This window comes from Bombina bombina, chromosome 12, assembly GCF_027579735.1.
Source record: "Bombina bombina isolate aBomBom1 chromosome 12, aBomBom1.pri, whole genome shotgun sequence".
Classification (NCBI taxonomy): domain Eukaryota; kingdom Metazoa; phylum Chordata; class Amphibia; order Anura; family Bombinatoridae; genus Bombina; species Bombina bombina.
In genome coordinates, this window is record NC_069510.1 from 110505375 (window position 1) to 110527664 (window position 22290).

Sequence of the window (22290 nt, forward strand, 5' to 3'; positions counted from 1 at the left end):
GGGAACTGAATGTAGGAGGCTCGTAGGCTTCTGCCGGTAAAAGAATATGCACAGATACCGATGTAAAAATCCAGTATAAAAACCTTTTAAAAACGTACTTAGAAGCTCCCAGTTTAGCACTGTTGATGAGGTTAGGGTGGGGCACCCATTGAAAGGGGCTGGGAATGCAATAAGAGCAGACACTCCCCTGCATATGAAAAGACCCATTACACAAACAGGAATCTGTAAACATTAGTATACATCTAAAACTTTGGGGTTTGGTTAGGAGTCTGAAAATCAGCATAATGTTATAAAAAAAAACTATACATTGTTACAAAAACACCCCCAGATGGGCTATAGAAATGGATCATCTACAAAACATTTGTGCAAAGAAAAATCTAGTGTAAAATGTCCCATTTTTTTGCTTTTGTTTGAAAATGGTGTTTGTCCTACACTCTCTACAGAGACAGAAAAGCAAAAGCTGTAAGTGAGGTTTTACTTACTTAGACTTTACACATTTTCCAGGAGCTCAGTAGCTTGCTCTATGACATGATTACCACTGGGGAGTAGCTTCTTTTAGTCCTTTTCTGCTTTTCACAGAGAAGATCTCTTCTGAAGTATATCTGTCTAATCCGGCCTAACAAGGTCAGTCCAGGTGTGAAATACCAGGCAATCCTCCTCTGAGCAAGGCAAAAGGCAACCCCAAACGATTGTTTCAGCCTTCTTTGGGGCTTGTCAGTGAGGTGCAGCCATATACATTCCATCACCGTTAGGGGCCAATTCTATAAAATGGAATTCTATAAAAAAGGGGCTTTCTCTGTGAGTGGCAAGATGTATCCCATACAGATAATGAGAGATCTCTGCTAGGTAAAAGTTTGCAATGGAGGGGAAGTACAGAGGGGAAAGCCGGTGTGTTTTAAAACCTGAATATTATGCTTAATACAAGTCAAATTACACTGTTTTCAGTGCACTGTATCTTAAATTTGCTCTAATTTTTGCTTGCATATGTTTTCTTTTCAGAATAATTAATGTTTTGAGTATTTTAACAGTGAGATCTGTAGTGTGAAAATGTTTATAGAATTATGCTGCGGTTTGAGAGGAAAGCCCACGTTCAGCCCTTTTTATGAAAAAACAATTATGCTTAAGTGTTATTTTGCACATCCAGTGTACTTAAATTATGATTTACGGTGTGCATAGTTAATACGATTTCTCCAACATTGGTGTGTCCGGTCCACGGTTTCATCCTTACTTGTGGAATATTCTCCTCCCCTACAGGAAATGGCAAGGAGAGCACACAGCAAGAGCTGTCCATATAGTCCCCCCCTCTGGCTCCGCCCCCCAGTCATTCTCCTTGCCGCTCTGAACAAGTAGCATCTCCACGGAGATGGTGAGGAGTATGTGATGTTAGTTGTAGTTTTTTATTCTTCTATCAAGTGTTTGTTATTTTAAAATAGTGCCGGTTTGTACTATTTACTCTAAAACAGAAAAGGATGAAGAGTTCTGTTTAAAGAGGAGTATGATTTTAGCAGCAGTAACTAAAATCAATTGCTGTTCCCACGCAGGACTGTTGAGCTCAGAGAACTTCAGTTGGGGGGAACAGTTTGCAGACTTTTTCTGCTCAAGGTATGATTAGTCATATTTCTAACAAGACATGTTAATGCTAGAAGACTGTCAGTTTTTTCCTTAAAGGGTAAGTAAGCCATTTTCTTAGACTCATAACAGATTAAGGCTTACAAAGGGGCTAAACACTGGTTGACACTATTGTGGGCTAAATCAATTATTTTATTTCATATTTTAATGGCATTTAGAGTGTTTGGTGCCCTTAAAGCACTTTTGGGAACGTTTTTTATCGCCTGGCATTTAGTTAGACGGCTATTTCAGTCAGAAAGGCCCCTTCACTCTGATATGCAGAGGAAGGAGGCCCCGTTTTCGCGCCTCAATTGCGCAGTTTACTTCTATGGCAGTGCATACAGCTTCATGTGAGGGTCCTGTGGCTTCAAGAAAAGGACTCAGGGAGGTTTATTTCAGTGCTGAATAACTCTCAGGGAAGGTAAAGAGCCGCAGCAAGGCTGTGGCAGTGATTGTAGTTTGCTAAAATTGTCAAATTGAACAAATAGCTCCGGTTTGCTCATTTTAAGGGTTAAAGTCTTGAAACTTGGTGTGCAATACTTTCAGGGCATTAGGACTCTGGGATAAAAATTTTGTAAAAATCGGACATTGCCTTCATTGTTTTTCACAATATCAGAAATAAAGTCTGTCTGTTTATTATTTAAAGGGACAGTAACGCTTTTCTTTAAAAACGTTTTTATTGCATTATTAACCTGCCAATTTCTGTCTAACATGTCTATACCTTCAGATGGCTTATGTTCTGTGTGTATGAAAGCCAAGGTGGTTCCCCCAATTAATGTTTGTGCAAATTGTGTCATAGCGTCCAAACAAAGTATGGACAGTACTGCCACATTGAATAAGATTGCCCAAGATGATTCTTCAAATGAAGGTAGTGGGGATAGCTCATCATCCTCTCCTTCTGTGTCAACACCAGTTTTGCCCGCGCAGGCGATACCTAGTAATCTAGCGCGCCAATGCTTGTTACTATGCAACAGTTAACAGCAGTAATGGATAATTCTATAGCAAATCTGTTATCCAAACTGCCATCCTATCCTAGAAAGCGTGACAGCTCAGTTTTAATTACAGAAGATGAGCAGGCTGGCGCTGAGGACAATTTATCAGTTATACCCTCACATCAATCTGAATTGGTATTGAGGGAGGGCCTGTCTGAGGGGGAAAATTTCTGATTCAGGAATAATTTCTCAGCAGGCAGACACTGATGTCGTAAAATTTAAATTTAAGTTAGAACATCTCCGCGCCCTGCTTAAGGAGGTCCTAACTACTCTTGATGACTGATTCTTTGGTAATTCCAGAGAAATTGTGCAAGATGGACTAATTCTTAGAGGTCCCAGTGCTGATGCCTTTCCGATACCCAAGCGGGTGGCGGACATAGTGACTAAGGAGTGGGAAAAGCCAGGTATACCTTTTGTTCCACCTCCTATATTCAAGAAAATGTTCCCCAGAAGGGACGCATGGCAAACGGTTCCTAAGGTTGAGGGGGCAGTGTCAACGTTAGCTAAGCGCACAACTATTCCTATTAAGGACAGTTGCGTTTTTAAAAGATCCTATGGATAAAAGAATTGGAAGGATTGCTAAAAAAAAAAAAAAAAAAAAAAAAGATAATAGTTCAGCAAGTTTTCCTGCTTCAACCAATCTCGTGCATTATTCCTGTCACCTCGGCAGCGTATTTTTGGTTCGAGGAACTAGAAAATTTGCTCCAAAAAAAGAGACTCCATATGATGAAGTCATAGACAGAATTCACGCACTAAGGTTGGCTAATTCCTTTATTTTGGATGCCGCTTTCCAATTGGCTAAGTTAGCGGCAAAAAATTCAGGGGTTGCAATAGTGGCGCGCAGAGCGCTTTGGCTAAATTGCTTAATATTCCTTTCAAGGGTAAGACCCTTTTCGGGCCGGAATTGAAAGAGATTATTTCAGACATTACTGGTGGAAAGGGACATGCCCTCCCACAGGATAGGCCTTTCAAGGCTAAGAACACAACTCTTCCCAGCCTAAGCCAGCATGGAAACCATTACAAGGCTGGAACAAGGGTAAACAGGCCAAGAAGCCTGCTGCTGCTACCAAGACAGCATGAAGGGGTAGCCCCCGATCCGGGACCGGATCTAGTAGGGGGCAGACTTTCTCTCTTCGCTCAGGCTTGGGCAAGAGACGTTCAGGATCCCTGGGCACTAGAAATAGTTTCTCAGGGGTATCTTCCAGAGTTCAAGGAACTTCCTCCAAGGGGAAGGTTCCACATGTCTCGCTTATCTTCAGACCAGATAAAGAGACAGGCATTCTTACATTGCGTAGGAGACCTATTCAAAATGGGAGTGATAAACACAGTTCCAGCAGTTGAACAAGGTCTGGGTTTTTACTCAAACCTGTTTGTAGTTCCCAAAAAAGAGGGAACTTTCAGGCCGATTCTGGATCTAAAAATTCTAAACAAATTCCTCAGAGTTCCATTATTCAAAATGGAAACCATTCGGACAATTTTACCAACAATCCAGCAGGGTCAATATATGACTACCGTGGACTTAAAGGATGCGTACCTGCATATTTCTATCCACAAAGATCATCATCAGTTCCTGAGGTTCGCCTTCATGGACAAACATTACCAGTTCGTGGCTCTTCCATTCGGTTTAGCCACTGTTCCCAGAATTTTCACAAAAGTGCTAGGGTCCCTTCTAGCGGTATTAAGACCGAGGGACATTGCTGTAGCACCTTACCTAGACAACATTCTAATCCAAGCGTTGTCTCTTTTCAAAGCAAAGGCTCATACAGACACTGTTCTAGCCTTTCTCAGACCTCACGGATGGAAGGTGAACGTAGAAAAGAGTTCCCTGTCTCCGTCAACAAGAGTTCCCTTTTTGGGAACAATAATATATTCTTTAGAGATGAAGATCTTCCTGACAGAGGTCAGAAAGTCAAAGCTTCTAAACGCTTGTCAAGTTCTTCACTCTATTCTTCAGCCTTCCATAGCATGGAAGTAGTAGGATTGATGGTTGCAGCTATGGACATAGTTCCTTTTGCTAGAATTCATCTAAGACCATTACAATCAGTGGAATGGGGACTACGCAGACTTGTCTCCCCAGATTCAAGTAGACCAGGTAACCAGGGATTCTCTCCGCTGGTGGTTGTCTCACGATCACCTGTCTCAGGGAATGAGTTTCCGCAGACCAGAAGGGGTCATTGTCACGACCGACGCCAGTCTCTTAGGCTGGGGTGCGGTCTGGGACTCTCTGAAAGCTCAAGGTCTATGGTCTCGAGAAGAGTCTCTTCTCCCGATAAACATTTTAGAACTGAGAGCGATATTCAATGCGCTCCTGGCGTGGCCTCACCTAGCAAAGGCCAAATTCATAAGGTTCCAGTCGGACAACATGACGACTGTAGCGTACATCAATCATCAGGGGGGAACAAAGAGTTCCTTAGCGATGAGAGAGGTATCCAAGATCATCAAATGGGCGGAGGATCACTCCTGCCACCTATCTGCAATTCACATCCCAGGAGTGGACAACTGGGAGGCGGATTATTTGAGTAGTCAGACTTTTCATCTGGAGGAGTGGGAACTCCACCCAGAGTTTTTTGCCCAGTTGACTCAACTTGGGGGCATTCCAGATATGGATCTGATGGCTTCTCGCCAGAACGCAAAGGTTCTTCAATACGGGTCCAGATCCAGGGATCCCAAGGCAACACTGGTGGATGCATTAGTGGCGCCTTGGTCGTTCAACCTAGCTTATGTATTTCCACCGTTCCCTCTCCTTCCAAGGCTGGTAGCCAGGATCAAACAGGAGCAGGCCTCAGTGATTATAATAGCCCCTGCGTGACCACGCAGGACTTGGTATGCAGACCTGGTGAATATGTCATCGGCTCCACCATGGAAGCTACCTTTGAGACAGGATCTTCTGCACAAGGTCTGTTCGAACATCCAAATCTAGTTTCTCTCCAACTGACTGCTTGGAAATTGAACGCTTGATTCTATCTAAGCGTGGCTTTTAAGATACAGTCATAGATACTCTGGTTCAAGCCAGAAAATCGGTTACTAGGAAGATTTACCATAAGATATGGCAAAAATATATCTGTTGGTGTGTATCCAAGGGATCCTTGGAGTAAAATTAAAATTCCTAGGATACTTTCCTTTCTCCAAGAATGTCTGGATAAAGGTTTGTCAGCTAGTTCCTTAAGGGGACAGATGTCTGCTCTGTCTGTTTTGTTACACAGACGTCTGGCAGCAGTGCCAGATGTACAGGCGTTAGTTAGAATCAAGCCTGTTTACAGACCCATGACTCCTCCTTGGAGTCTACATTTAGTTTTTTTCAGTTCTTCAGGGGGTTCCGTTTGAACCCATGCATTCCATAGATATTGAGTTACTATCTTGGAAAGTTCTGTTTTTGGTTGCTATTTCTTCTGCGAGAAGAGTTTCTGAATTATCTGCTTTGCAGTGTACTTCTCCCTATCTGATTTTCCATACAGATAAGGTTGTTTTTACGTACCAAGCCTGGTTTTCTTCCAAAGGAATGTTAACCAGGAAATTGTTGTTCCTAATCCAGTTTCGAAGAAGGAACGTTTGTTACACAATCTAGATGTGCTCCATGCTTTAAAATTCTATTTAGAAGCAACAAAGGATTTCAGACAGACATCATCCTTGTTTGTTGTGTATTATGGTAAGAGGAGAGTGCAGAAAGCTACTGCTATCTCTCTTTCTTTTTGGCTGAAAAGCATCATCCGATTGGCTTATGAGACTGCCGGACGGCAGCCTCCTGAACGAATTACAGCTCATTCTACTAGAGCTGTGGCTTCCACATGGGCCTTCAAGAACGAGGCTTCTGTTGATCAGATCTGTAAGGCAGCTACTTGGTCTTCTCTGCATACTTTTGCTAAATTTTACAAATTCGATACTTATGCTTCTTCGGAGGCTATTTTTGGGAGAAAGGCTTTGCAAGCCGTGGTGCCTTCCGTTTAGGTAACCTGATTTGCTCCCACCCTTCATCCGTGTCCTAAAGCTTTGGTATTGGTTCCCACAAGTAAGGATGAAACCGTGGACCGGACACACCAATGTTGGAGAAAACAGAATTTATGTTTACCTGATAAATTTCTTTCTCCAACGGTGTGTCCGGTCCACGGCCCGCCCTGGTTTTTTAATCAGGTTTGAAAAATTTCTTTCTTTATACACTACAGTCACCACGGCACCCTGTAGTTTCTCCTTTTTCTCCTAACCATCGGTCAAATGACTGGGGGGCGGAGCCAGAGGGGGACTATATGGACAGCTCTTGCTGTGTGCTCTCCTTGCCATTTCCTGTAGGGGAGGAGAATATCCCACAAGTAAGGATGAAACCGTGGACCGGACACACCGTTAGAGAAAGAAATTTATCAGGTAAACATAAATTCTGTTTTATACAAATTTTGCATTTTTGATAACATACAATTTTTGGTAAACAATTTAGTTACGATTTTTGCTGCACCATAACAATACAAATTTGTCCTGCTTATTTTTGTGTGAATGGTTCAATTTATTCTTTTGTATGATATTTTTTTTTTTTTTTTTTTTTTTTTAAATGTATGCATCTCCTTCCCAGGGTGGGTTTGATTTAAATTATGATTTAAGTCATTAGTCAGTAAGACAGAATTTAAATCGATTTTCATTTTTTGAATAATAAGTTTTCAGATGATTTTTTCCAGTTATATCAGACCATTACTGATTTGGTTATATATCATTGGATATGCATATATAGATTATTGAAATTATTTTGAGGTGAACTATCTCAAGTTTAATTGGTTATCCATTCTTATTTAATCAACTTTTCAGCTGTACTTTATTGGAATGAGAAAGATAATTATTTCATTAATAACAACAATTGATATTGTTTTATTTAAAACAATAACATTTTTTCATTTTTGCCCCCTCCCTCCTCACACTTAGGTCCTTGTGCAGATCTATTCCACTCCAAATAATCTTCTATTCATTGACCTTCTTGCAACTTAGTATGGGTTTATTTTGTGTACATAGATTTACAGGGACATTAAAGTCAAAATTACATTTTCATGATTTAGAAAGAACATGCAATTTTTTTTAAAACAATTTTCCAATTGATTTCTAATTTGTTTTGTTCTCTTGTTATCCATTGTTGAAAAGCCTGCATACACTACTACTGTGAGCTAGCTGCTTGTTACTGTTTTGCTCAATGTATTCAGCTAGGCCCCCAGTAGACCATTGCTCTTCTTCAACAAAGGATTCCAAGAGAATGAAGCAAATCTGATACTAGAAGTAAATCTGAAAATTGTATGCCCTTTCTGAAAACCAAATGTTTCATGTTTATGTACCTTTTTAAGGTGTATTTATCAACTCTGTATGATACTTTTATAACATTTTGCTGTGAAGAAGGGACAAGTTATTTCTGCAGACACAAATTCTCAGTCTTGAGAACTACAAAACCAATAATATGTGATAATATCTTAAATAGATAAACTGTCCAAAATAATCTGACAGAAACCTCTGGGAGAGCGTGACATTGTGACTGGATGAATGGGATTCATTTACAAAAACAGACAACATTACAGCCATGAATATACAGCATCTTGCTCTATAACTAAAAATGTATCTATATTTCAGAATAACTTTTACATTATAATGTATCTTAAATAGATTTTTCCTCAAAAAGCATTTTATTAACAAAATCCTATTTAAATCAAACAAATCTGATTTCAAACAAATACCAATTAAATAAAAACAATCCGATTCTTGTTTATTAAAAAAAAAAAAAAAAAAAACCTTTTTTTTTTTATATCCACATTGCTCCTTCCCGTACAAAAATGCAGAATATGCCCCTTAGTAAGACACCCTGTTTTCAGAGTAAAAAGTGGCTTTATGTAATTCCACCTGGGAAATAGGGCTGCCGAGCATTCTTATAGAATCTCACCAGAGGCCTTTTTCAAATTGGGCCCTTGGGGAGAACATGTGTTCTAATGTAGCCAATCACAATACAGCATGGTGCACGCCCACATAAATGTAATTTTTATTAAGAGAGACATTAAATAGCTGGGTACGATTATAATATCATGGTTACTACTCACCATGCTTTTGTCCCTTCCTCTCTCTTCAATGTAGTTCTCTTATATTAAAGGGATAGGAAGAATTAAACGTGCATGATTCAGATAGAACATGTAATTTTAAGACACTTTTAAATTCACTTCTATTTTCAGCTAGCTGGTGATTGGTGCCTGCACACATTTGTCTCTTGCGATTGGCTAACTAGATGTGTTCAGCTAGCTGCCAGTAGTGCAGTGCTGTTCCTTCAGCAAAGGATAAAAAGATAATGAAGCACATTTTGATAAAATAATTAAATTGGAAAGTTATTTAAAATTGTATGTTCTATCCTAATCATGAAAGAAAATTTTGGAGTTTCCTGCCCCTTTAAAGGGACAGTCAAGTCCAAAAAAACTTTCATGATTCAAATGGGGCATGTAATTCTAAACAACATTCCAATTTACTTTTATCACCAATTTTGCTTTGTTCTTTTGGTATTCTTAGTTAAAAGCTAAACATAGAAGGTTCATATGCTAATTTCTCCTACATTGGTGTGTCCGGTCCACGGCTTCATCCTTACTTGTGGGATATTCTCTTCCCCTACAGGAAATGGCAAAGAGAGCACACATCAAAAGCTGTCCATATAGCCCCCCCTCTGGCTCCGCCCCCCCAGTCATTCTCTTTGCCGCTCTGAACAAGTAGCATCTCCACGGGGATGGTAAAGAGTTTGTGGTGTTAGTTGTAGTTTCATTTCTTCTATCAAGAGGTTCCTTTTGCTCGAATTCATTTAAGACCATTGCAACTGTGCATGCTCAAACAGTGGAATGGGGATTATGCAGACTTGTCTCCCCAGATTCAAGTAAACCAGGTAACCAGAGACTCTCTCCTCTGGTGGTTGACGCAGGATCACCTGTCCCAGGGAATGAGTTTCCGCAGACCAGAGTGGGTTATTGTCACGACCGACGCCAGTCTCTTGGGCTGGGGCGCGGTCTGGGACTCCCTGAGTTGCACAACCTAGATGTGGTCCGTGCTTTAAAATTCTATTTAGAAGCAACAAAGGACTTCAGACAGACTTCATCCTTGTTTGTCGTTTATTCTGGTAAGAGGAGAGGGCAGAAAGCTACTGCTACCTCTCTTTCCTTTTGGCTGAAAAGCATCATCCGATTGACTTATGAGACTGCCGGACGGCAGCCTCCTGAACGAATTACAGCTCACTCTACTAGAGCTGTGGCTTCCACATGGGCCTTCAAGAACGAGGCTTCTGTTGATCAGATCTGTAAGGCAGCGACTTGGTCTTCTCTGCATACTTTTGCCAAATTTTACAAATTCGATACTTATGCTTCTTCGGAGGCTGTTTTTGGGAGACAGGTTTTCCAAGCTGTGGTGCCTTCCGTTTAGGTTACCTGACTTGTTCCCTCCCTTCATCCGTGTCCTAAAGCTTTGGTATTGGTTCCTACAAGTAAGGATGAAGCCGTGGACCGGAGAAAACAGAATTTATGTTTACCTGATAAATTTCTTTCTCCTACGGTGTGTCCGGTCCACGGCCCGCCCTGGCTTTTAGTCAGGTTTAAAATTTTTATTTCTATACATTAGTCACCACGGCACCCTATGGTTTCTCCTTTTTCTCCTAACCGTCAGTCGAATGACTGGGGGGCGGAGCCAGAGGGGGGGCTATATGGACAGCTTTTGATGTGTGCTCTCTTTGCCATTTCCTGTAGGGGAAGAGAATATCCCACAAGTAAGGATGAAGCCGTGGACCGGACACACCGTAGGAGAAAGAAATTTATCAGGTAAACATAAATTCTGGTTTTTTTTTTTACCTTGAAGGCCACCTCTAATCTGAAAGCATTTTGACAGTTTTTCACCACTAGGGCATTAGTTCATGTGTTTCACATAGATAACATTGAGCTCACGCACGTTAAAGAGACACTGAACCCAATTTATTTATTTTGTGATTCCGATAGAGCATGCAATTTTAAGCAACTTTCTAATTTACTCCTATTATCAAATTTTTCTTTGTTCTCTTGCTATCTTTATTTGAAAAAGAAGGCATCTAAGCTAAGGAGCCAGCCAATTTTTGTTTCAGACCCTGGACAGTACTTGTTTATTAGTGGGTGAATTTATCCACCAATCAGCAAGAACAACCTAGGTTGTTCACCAAAAATTTGCCTGCAACTAAACGTACATTCTTGCTTTTCAAATAAAGATACCAAGAGAATGAAGAAAATTTGATAATAGGAGTAAATTAGAAAGTTGCTTAAAATTGCATGCTCTATCTGAATCACGAAAGAAAAAAAAAAATGTGTGTTCAGTGTCCCTTTTAACCCCTTAATGACAAGTGACGTACCAGGTACGTCCTGCAAAAACTTGCAGTTAGTGACAATGGACGTACCTGGTACGTCACTTGTCTAAGAGAGTGCTGGAAGCGATCGCAATCGCTTCCAGCAGCTCTCAGGGTATTGCAGTGATGCCTCGATATTGAGGCATCCTGCAATACCCTTAGAAAGCATCCGATGCAGAGAGAGCCACTCTGTGGCCCTCTCTGCACCGGTAGCGATGCGGCCGGTTCGTTGGTGGGTGGGAGCGCAACAGGGAGGCGGGTGGGCGGCCCATCGCTACCCGGCATCCGGCTCCTGTAAGTGCAATGTGCACGCCGGGTGCCGGGAGCGTGCGCGTGCGCGCGTGCGCGTGCGCGTGCGCGTGCGCGCGCACGCGTGCGATCACCTACCCACACTGACACCAATGAGTGGGAAGAGGGGGGAAAATATATATATATGAGGATCTGGGAGGGGGAGGGGGTTGGGGTATTGTGGGGGGCTGCTACACTACAGAAAAAATTAAATTAGTAATAAAAAAATAATAATAAAAACACTTTTTTGGGGGGCAAATTGGGTACTGGCAGACAGCTGCCAGTACCCAAGATGGCAGCAATTAGGTAGGGGAGAGGGTTAGATTGCTGGGGGGGGGGGGATCATGGAGGTTGGGGCTAAGGCAGGAGTCCATCACAGCTAAAACATTTTATTTTTTTTTATTAAAAAAAATAAAAACTCCTTTTATTTAGTACTGGCAGACTTTCTGCCAGTACTTAAGATGGCGGGGACAATTGTGGGGTGGGGGAGGGAAGAGAACTGTTTGGGAGGGATCAGGGGGTGGGATGTGTCAGGTGGGAGGCTGATCTCTACCCTAAAGCTAAAATTAACCCTGCAAGCTCCCTACAAGCTACCTAATTTAACCCCTTAACTGCTGGGCATAATTTACGTGTGGTGCGCAGCAGCATTTAGCGGCCTTCTACTTACCAAAAAGCAACCACAAAGCCATATAAGTCTGCTATTTCTGAACAAAGGGGATCCCAAAGAAGCATTTACAACCATTTGTGCCTTAATTGCAGAAGCTGTTTGTAAATAATTTCAGTGGGAAACCTAAAGTTTGTGACAAAATTTGTGAAAAAGTGAACTTTTTTTTTTATTTGATGACATTTGGCGGTGAAATGGTGGCATGAAATATACCAAAATGGGCCTAGATCAATACTTTGGGTTGTCTTCTAAAAAAAAATATATACATGTCAAGGGATATTCAGGTATTCCTGACAGATATCAGGGTTCCAATGTAACTAGCGCTAATTTTGAAAAAAAGTTGTTTGGAAATAGCAAAGTGCTACTTGTATTTATGGCCCTATAACTTGCAAAAAAAGTAAAGAACATGTAAACATTGGGTATTTCTAAACTCAGGACAAAATTTAGAAACTATTTAGCATAGGTGTTTTTTGGTGATTGTAGATGTGTAACAGATTTTGGGGGTCAAAGTTAGAAAAAGTGTGTTTTTTTCAATTTTTTCCTCATATTTTATATTTTTTTTTATAGGAAATTATAAGATATGATGAAAATAATGGTATCCTTAGAAAGTCCATTTAATGGCGAGAAAAACGGTATATAATATGTATGGGTACAGTAAATGAGTAAGAGGAAAATTACAGCTAAACACAAACACTGCAGAAATGTAAAAATAGCCATTGTCATTAAGGGTAAGAAAATTGAAAAATGGTCCGGTCATTAAGGGGTTAATTTACCAAGGAGTGAGCACTGATTGGCTAAAATGCAAGTCTGTCAAATTAACTGAAATAAGGGGGCAGTCTTCAGAGGCTTAGATACAAGGTAATTACAGAGGTAAAAAGTGTATTAATATAACTGTGTTGGTTATGCAAAACTGGGGAATTGGTAAGAAAGGGATTATCTTTAACCCTTACTGGAGCCAGTTAGTCAAGCTCCACATTTTAATACTGGGCATGGCCATCTTGGAGTGTAGGTATTCTTGCACCCTGGACCGAAGCAGCGCACACTAACAGATCCGTGTCGTTGCCAGCTTTCTCACAGCTGTATTGTTTACTGCAGGTTAACATGCACTATACAGAATGGAAGCTGTATATCTCTGAAAGGCTGTATTATTCATATTACCACATTTCTTATGGAACTTTTAACCCTTTAAGGACAAAGCTTTCAGTTTGCTCAATTGTTTTATGACGGAAAAATTCTGTCATATGTCCTTAAGAGGTTAAACTGTGTAAAAAACAAACAAAAAAACAGTACAACTGTGAAAAAGCTGTTGCCACTGATCTAAATGTGCACCACTTATTTCACTGGGTGCAAGAATACTTAAAGGGACATGCCACCCACATTTTCTCTTTTATGATTTAGAAAGAGAATGCAATTTTAAACATCTTTCTAATTTACTTATATTATCTAATTTGTTTTATTCTCTGGATATTCTTTGATGAAAAGCATATCTAGATAGGCTCACTAGCTGCTGATTGGTTGCTGCACATAGAAGCATTGTGTGATTGGCTCACCATGTGCATTGCTTTTTCTTCAACTAAGGATATTTAAAAAATGAAGCAAAATAAATAATGGAAGTAAATTGTAATGTTGTTTAAATTTCTATTCTCTATCTGAATAATGAAAGAAAGATTTTGGGTTTAGTGGCCCTTTAAGCTCCAACACGGCTGCACTGAGTATGGAAATGTGAATCCTCATCAGCCAGCACCTGTAAAGGGTTAAATAGAGAGAGGCTCTGAAGAAAGCAGCACACAATGAAAACAATAGCATGACTAGTAGTTACTATTCTTTTGAAGTTGTCTAGCAATCTTTCATGACTCAGGTCTAGCGTGTCATTTTAAACATCTTACCGATATATTTCAATTACCATATTTACTTTGTTCTTTTGGTATATTCTTTTTTGATAATTAACTCTGTGTAAGCTGTGCACATTTGATGGTAGAATCACTTATTTATAGCAGCAAGCTCTGACAATGATTAAAGGGACACTGAACCCAAATGTTTTTCTTTTGTGATTCAGATAGAGCAGCAATTTTAGGCAACTTTCTAATTTACTCCTATTATCAAATTTTCTTCATTCTCTTGGTATTTTTATGTGAAAAGCAAGAATATAAGTTTAGATGCCGGCCCATTTTTGGAGAACAACCTGGATTGTTCTTGCTGATTGGTGGATAAATTCACTCAACAATAAACAAGTGCTGTCCAGGGTCTGAACGAAAAAAAATAAATAAAATAGCTTAGATGCCTTTTTTTCAAATAAAGATAGCAAGAGAACGAAGAAAAATTGGTAATAGGAGTAAATTAGGAAGTTGCTTAAAATTGCATGCTCTATCTGAATCACAAAAGAAAAAAATTGGGTTCAGTGTCCCTTTAAGGGAGGTAAGATGAACATACTTACCAGGATTTGCAAGGAGTGTTGCAAATGATGAAAGAAAGAAAAAAGTTGACTACACTGGACATATTTTTCAAATATTAAAAAAAAACAAAAAAAAAAACAACAAAACAAACAAACAAAAAAAAAATCATATTCCTGTCCTGAATAAAGAAATGTTTATGGAATGTATATACTTCTGTTTCATATGCAGGATATAATGTTTTGAGTAAAATGTTCCATTATTAAAGGGACATTAAGCACTTTAAGATATTAGTATAAATTGTTTAATTACATGTAGTAACAACAACTTTGGTTATACTTTCATAATTTATTTTGTTCTCCTTTTCTTCTGCAAGATATGACGAGTCCACGGATTTCATCCTTACTTGTGGGATATTAACCTCCTGCTAACAGGAAGTGGCAAAGAGCACCACAGCAGAGCTGTATATATATAGCTCCTCCCTTCCCTCCACCCCCAGTCATTCTCTTTGCCTGTGTTAGTAGTAGGAAGAGGTAAAGTGACAGAGGTCAGAAAGTTAAAGATTCTAAATACATGCCAAGCCCTTCAGTCCAATCCTCGGCCATCAGTGGCTCAGTGCATGGAGGTAATTGGATTGATGGTGGCGGCAATGGACATCATTCCGTTTGCTCGTTTTCATCTCAGACCACTACAGCTGAGCATGCTCAGGCAGTGGAATGGAGATTATGCAAATTTGTCTACTCAGATAGATCTGGATCAGGAGACAAGAGACTCTCTTCTTTGGTGGTTGTCGCAGGATCATCTGTCCCAAGGGACGTGCTTCCGCAGACCCTCATGGGTGATAGTAACGACGGACGCCAGCCTTCTAGGTTGGGGTGCGGTCTGGAATTCCCTGAAGGCTCAGGGAGTGTGGACTCTGTTGGAGTCAATTCTTCCAATCAATATTCTGGAATTGAGGGCAATATTCATTGCGCTTCAGGCGTGGCCTCAGTTGGCTTCGGCCAAATTCATTCATTTTCAGTCGGACAACATCACGACTGTGGCTTACATCAATCATCAGGGAGGAACAAGGAGTTCCTTAGCGATGACAGAAGTATCCAAGATAATTTGGTGGGCGAAGGCCCACTCTTGTTATCTGTCAGCAATCTACATCCCAGGATAATTCGTCCCGTTCCAATACTGGAACAGGGGCAGGGGTTTTACTCAAACCTTTTTCGTGGTTCCCAAAAAAAAGGGCACGTTTCGATCTATTTTAGACCTGGAAAGTCTAAACCGGTTTCTCAGAGTCCCATCCTTCAAGATGGAGACACTTAGCACAATTCTGCCATTGATCCAGGAGGGTCAATATATGACTACCGTGGACTTGAAGGATGCATGCCTTCATATTCCTATCCACAAGGATCATCATCAGTTCCTAAGGTTTGCCTTTCTGGACAAACATTTTCAGTTTGTGGCTCTTCCCTTCGGGTTGGCCACAGCACCCAGGATCTTCACGAAGGTTCTAGGGTCACTTCTGGCGGTTCTCAGGCTGCGGGGCATTGCAGTGGCGCCTTATCTGGACGATATTCTGATCCAGGCGTCATCTTACCATCTGACAAAGTCTCATACAGACATGGTTCTGTCCTTTCTAAGGAATCACGGGTGGAAGGTGAATCTAGAAAAGAGTTAATTAATAACACAGACAAGGGTTCCCTTCTTGGGAACTCTAATAGACTCCATATCTATCAAAATGTTCTTGACAACTGGGAAGCGGACTTTTTAAGCAGACCAACGTTTCATCCGGGGGAGTGGAAACTCCATCCGGAGGTCTTTGCCACTCTGATTCTCAGATGGGGCAGACTGGAGTTGGATCTGATGGCATCTCGTCAGAATGCCAAACTTCCAAGATACGGATCCAGGTCAAGGGATCCTCAGGCCAAACTGATAGATGCCTTGGCAGTGCCTTGGTCGTTCAACCTATCTTATGTGTTTCCACCGTTTGCTCTCGTGCCTCGGGTGATTGCTCGGATCAAACAGGAGAGGGCTTCAGTAATTCTAATCGCGCCTGCTTGGCCTTGCAGGACTTGGTATGCCGATCTAGTGGACATGTCCTCTCTGCCGCCTTGGAAGCTTCCATTGAGGCAGGACCTTCTCTTTCAGGGACCCTTTCAACACCCATATCTAGTTTATCTGCCACTGACTGCTTGGAGATTGAACGCTTAATCTTATCTAAGCGGGGGTTCTCTGATTTGGTCATTGACCAGAAAGATCTATCATAAGATATGGCGTAAATATCTTGGTTGGTGCGAATCCAGGGGTTAAGATTCCTAGGATTCTGTTCTTTCTCCAAGAAGGATTGGCGAAAGGGTTATCAGTGAGTTCCTTAAAAGGACAAATCTCTGCTTTTGTCAATTTTGCTACACAAACGTTTGGCAGATGTTCCAGACGTTCAGTCTTTTTGTCAGGCTCTAACCAGAATTAAGCCTGTGTTTAGACTAATTGCTCCACCCTGGAGTTTGAATTTAGTTCTTAATGTTCTTCAAGGGGTTCCGTTTGAACCCATGCATTCCATAGATATTAAGTTGTTATCTTGGAAAGTTTTATTTTTGGTTGCTATTTCTTCTGCTCGAAGAGTTTCGGAGCTTTCAGTGCTACAATGTGATTCGCCTTATCTTATTTTCCATTCTGATAATGTGGTTTTACGTACCAAACCTGGTTTTCGTCCCAAGGTTGTTTCTAATGAGAATATTAATCAGGAAATTGTGGTTCCTTCATTATGTCCTAATCCTCCTAAGAAGGAGCGTATGTTGCATAACTTGGACGTGGTCCGTGCCCTGAAGTTTTACTTGCAGGCGACTAAGGATTTCCATAAATTATCTTCATTATTCATTGTTTTTTATTGAAAGCGTAGGGGTCAGAAGGCTACGGCTACCTTCCTTTCTTTTTGGCTGAATAGTATCATCCGAATTACGGCTCATTCTACTAGGGCTGTGGCTTCCTCATGGGCATTTAAAAACGATGCTTCTGTTGAACAGATTTGCAAGGCTGCAACTTGGTAGTCTCTTCACACTTTTTCCAAATTTTCCAAATTTGATACTTTTGCTTCTTCTGAGGCTGGTTTTGGGAGAAAGGAACCTAAACGGAAGGCACCACTGCTTGAAGAACCTGTCTTGTCCCTCCCTTTCATCCGTGTCCTGTAGCTTTGGTATTGTATCCCACAAGTAGGGATGAAATCCGTGGACTCGTCATATCTTGTAGAAGAAAAGGAAATTTATGCTTACCTGATAAATTTATTTCTTCTACGATATGACGAGTCCACGGCCCACCCTGTCATTTTTAGACAGGTATATATTTTTTTGTTAAACTTCAGTCACCTCTGCACCTTTGGCTTTTCCTTTCTCTTCCTAACTTCGGTCGAATGACTGGAGGTGGAGAGAAGGGAGGAGCTATATATACAGCTCTGCTGTGGTGCTCTTTGCCACTTCCTGTTAGCAGGAGGTTAATATCCCACAAGTAAGGATGAAATCCGTGGACTCGTCATATTGTAGAAGAAATAAATTTATCAGGTAAGCATAAATTTCCTTTTTATATCTGTAATTAATTTCTCAATATTGTGGGCTTCAACATGTAAGTGCAGACACTTCTATATTCCACACAGTCATTGGCTGCACACTCTAGTAAGCAATTTATAACCTTTCCTAATTGGCTTCAGCCGAAAAGGTGACCTAAGTTACAATATGGTGGCGCCCATTGCTTTATAGACATTAAAGGGCCACTGTAAGTAAATGTTTTCTATGCCTGTTACTAACTACCCCAAATACGCTTTTTATAAATAGCATTTCATTAACATATCTCTACCGTATATCAGAAATCTTGTCTGCAAATTTAATTGTTTTCCAAACCCACTCCGTGGGTATCCTTTGCTCTGTACCAATCCGTTTACAATACCTAGGTTTCAAAATGGCGCTTTAAACACAAAGTTATTGGTTTAAGTATTTTGAACACACAGTGCTGAAAATAGTGGGCAGGATAACGTGACATCATCGGTGAATAAAAGATATAACTTTTAGAACGTTATGAAACTTCGTTTTGGAGAAAATATAGGTCAGTAGGTTTTAATTTAATGTTTATTAACTTTAATATGTTAATAGTTTAGCTTAAAAATCATAACAGAAAGTAATCCTTTAACTTTACCCTTATTTTTTTCAATATTTAAACAACTAATATAATTTAAAAAATACATGTAAAAATTATTCTCTGGCTAATATTTGTTCTGAATACATTATTTATGCTATGATTTATTTAGTGATTGATGTCCCTTTTAAGGGGACATTTTTTAAATACTTTTAAATGTGTGTGTGTGTGTATACAGATCTTTTCAGTGCCATACTTAAAGGAACATAAATACATTTTTCTTTTATGATTCAGATAAAATTTACAATTTTTATGCAAGGTTCCAATTTATTTCTATTATCTAATGTGCTTCATTTTCTTGGTATCCTTTGTTGAAGGAACATTAATACACTTTAGGGAGCTAGCTGAAAGCCAATGATGTGAGGCAGATATGTACAGCCACCAGTCAGTAGCTAGCTCACAGTAGTACACAGCTACTTCTGAGCCTACTTATGTTTTTCAACAAAGGATACAAAGCGAACAAAACAAATTAGGTTCTTACAAATGTATAACATAATTATAAAACTGCTTCTATATATTGCTCCAGTCACGTGCACGCGCCTACACCTTCCTACCTGCTTTTGAACAAAGGATACTAAAAGAACAAAGCAATTTTGATAATAAAAGTAAATTTTTTTTATTTTATACTCTGTCTGAAACATGAAATACTTTTCTTGTGGTTTTATGTTTAATTGTTGATATTGTATGCATATAAATGACTATTTCCTTTTAACGTGAAGCCAGTATGAGATGTGTGAGGTTTTACAGCTGATGAGGAAATGCAGACTGATAGCTCACGTCTTATCTGCTTGATGAGAATTTCCTGCCGATTATGCAGCATAGCGCTCTCCCTAGTATTCGCTGATGACTCCAGAATCGGGGACAAAAACTGTGTTGAATGAAGATACATTTGTGATTCACGTGACAAGTTAGAGGGACAGATTTTTATATATAAGTGCAGGAAAACAAACAAAAAGCGAGAGGACAGTTTTAGCATTGCCGTTTTGAGTAGCGTCTGCAGATTTGATGTCCCGTTGCACTTAAAGGGCCACTAAACCCAAAATCTTTCTTTCATTATTCAGATAGAGAATAGAAATTTAAACAACATTACAATTTACTTTCATAATTTATTTTGCTTCATTTGTTAAATATCCTTATTTGAAGAAAAAGCAATGCACATGGTGAGCCAATCACATGATGCTTCTATGTGCAGCAACCAATCAGCAGCTAGTGAGCATATCTAGATATGCTTTTCATCAAAGAATATCAAGAAAATAAAACAAATTAGATAATATAAGTAAATTAGAAAGATATTTAAAATAGCATTCACTTTCTAAATCATAAAAGAAAAAATGTGGGTGGCATGTCCCTTTAAGGGCTTGACAAATTTATTTCATATTAAACAAAAAAAACACTTAAAAAACTTGTGCACATGAAAGAGCTCATTACACATATTAAACATAAATACATATTTCCATGAATAAAGGGGCAGTCTACTTGAAAATGATTATTTAAAAAGATAGATAATCCCTTTATTACCCATTCCCCAGTTTTGCTTAACAAGCACAGTTACATTTTATTACCTCTGTATCTAAGCCTCTGCAGACTGCGCCCTTATCTCAGTTCTTTTTAAAAAAAAAAAAAAAATGCTTTTTACAGTATTGCATTTTAGCCAATTAGCACTGATTCTTGTGAACCCATTCTCCACAGAAGTGAGCACAATGTTATCTAAAGGGTACACATGGACTAGCACTGTCTGGCTGTAGTGCAAGATTGGGGAATGGATAGTAAAGGTGTTTATCTTTTTAAACAATAAAAAAATAAAGTAGACCCTTTAAAGGGACGTATAAGAGCAAATGGAAAATGATCTAATATGGTAGGGCATTTTATTCTTATACTGTTGCTTGCATATATCTATGTGTTTAACCCGCTGTGGCAATGCACTACTAGGGAGCTAGCTGAACACATATGGAGAGCCAATGACAAGGCATTTGTGTGTAGCCACCAATCGGCAGCTAGTTCCCAGTAATGCATTGCTGCTTCCGAGCCTACCTAGGTATGCTTTTCAACAAAGGTTACCAAGAGAATGATACAAGTTTGATAATAGAAGTATAATGAAAAGTCTCTTTAAAACGGCATCCATTAAATATGTAATTTTAAATGTTATGTCCCTTTTAATGTTGTACTCAGTACTGTTATGGTTAACGTGACCGCAGTTTCCCTCCCCCTTTCACTTTTATAAGAGTTAGCAGAAAGCAAATGTAAATGCTGCGTTTGCCCAGGACAGAGCAGCCATTGTACAGAGATTGCAGAGTTTATGCTAAAATATGCTGCCTTCCACTGCTTCATAGGAAGGTTTTTTTAGGTAAACTAAATCTCCCTTGTAAAGCTGCCTGTGGCTGTGGTATGACCTGTGTGCTTTTGCGCTACTACTGCTAAGTTAACCTGGATGCGTGACTCATTTTCAGACCGTCCAGATCCTGATAAACGTTTGGTCTTTTTTTATAACTCCCATACAAATGAATCTGAAATGCAAGTCAGTGCCTTTTAGGTTCCCTTTAGAAGTAATTTTGCAATAATCTTACTGTTGCAAAAATGCTTCCTGAGAAAAAATATTTATTGCAGGTCTTGTAGCAGCATCTCGTGAACGAAGCTTGTGAGTGTGAAACGCAGGTGCACGAAGCTTGTGAGTGTGAAATGCAGGTGCACGAAGCTTGTGAGTGTGAAACGCAGGTGCACGAAGCTTGTGAATTTCAAACGCAGATGCACGCAGCCTACCTGTATATTGACAGTGAACTTGTATAGGAAAGATATCAGAAGCAGGTTTACAATTCCACAATAATCTCATAAATGCTTATAAATTCATTTGAAATCCTTTTTATTGTCTGAATAAAAGCTATTGTGGGGGGGGACATGGATATCTGATAGCAATTTTTTTGTGTATTGTTTTGGGACTCAAATTTGCACTGGAAGTCTAGTGGCTAAAATAACTTTTCTCTTTCTTTCTTTTTGTTCTAGAGGTTCTTCATCACATCCCAAAATGGTAAAGCCAGACATTCACACTCTGGCGCATCACCTGAAACAGGAGCGGCTCTATGTGAACGCTGAAAAGCAGCTTATTCAGAGGCTAAACGCAGACGTTCTGAAAACTGCAGAGCGCCTCTATCGTACCTCCTGGATTTCAAAGCAGCAAAGGATAAACCTCGACAGGCTCATTCTCACAAGGTCAGCGGGTCATTCAGTGCAGGTGGCTGGTGGTGCGGCTACGCAGTATCATACTGTTTATTTGTATACGCTTCCAAAGTCACAGTTTTGTTCTTAAAGGTACATGAGGGTATTAGAACATAAATGCAGCATTACCAAAAAGTTAAGAATATAGAAAGCTTTATTCTTAGTATATTAAAAACAAAAATAGACCATATCGTATGCATTTCGCATGGCTACTTGAAGAAATGCAGAATATTTATTTCCAATTCATGTCAATACACTTTAAGCCATCCATGTATTTTATACTTCTTCAAAAAAGAAAATGCATCTTTTAATTGAAGCAAACCAATGTGAAATGCTTGATTTTTGCTGCAAGAATAAGCTGTTTAAAATGTATGTTCTATCTGAAATATGAATGATAAATGTTTCATGTCATTATTGTTTATTTTCAAAGGTGCTGTTAGTCCGTATTATTGTATTAACGCATACGAGTCCATTTATATTGTTATCCCCTTACATTCGACTAGTCGTGTAAGAATAAAACATTTTATATAGAAAGCGCAGAGATTTGGATATATCCACTAATGCAGTGTTTCTCAACAGCCGAGCTGCGGCCCACTACCGGGCCGCGACGGCCCTGCT

The 22290-nt window shown here is 39.7% G+C and overlaps 1 protein-coding gene across 8 annotated transcripts in view; it reads left to right on the top strand.

Moving 5' to 3' along the window:
* The window catches only part of GAPVD1 (GTPase activating protein and VPS9 domains 1), a 231021-nt gene that overhangs the window by 11450 nt on the left and 197281 nt on the right, over positions 1-22290 (top strand). For all 8 annotated transcript variants that reach the window (XM_053695629.1, XM_053695636.1, XM_053695630.1 and 5 more), the window contains one exon: positions 21460-21666. In XM_053695629.1, the coding sequence (XP_053551604.1) occupies positions 21482-21666 (185 nt within the window). In that variant the 5' untranslated portion in view covers positions 21460-21481. Of the gene's footprint in view, positions 1-21459; positions 21667-22290 lie in introns of those variants that run through there.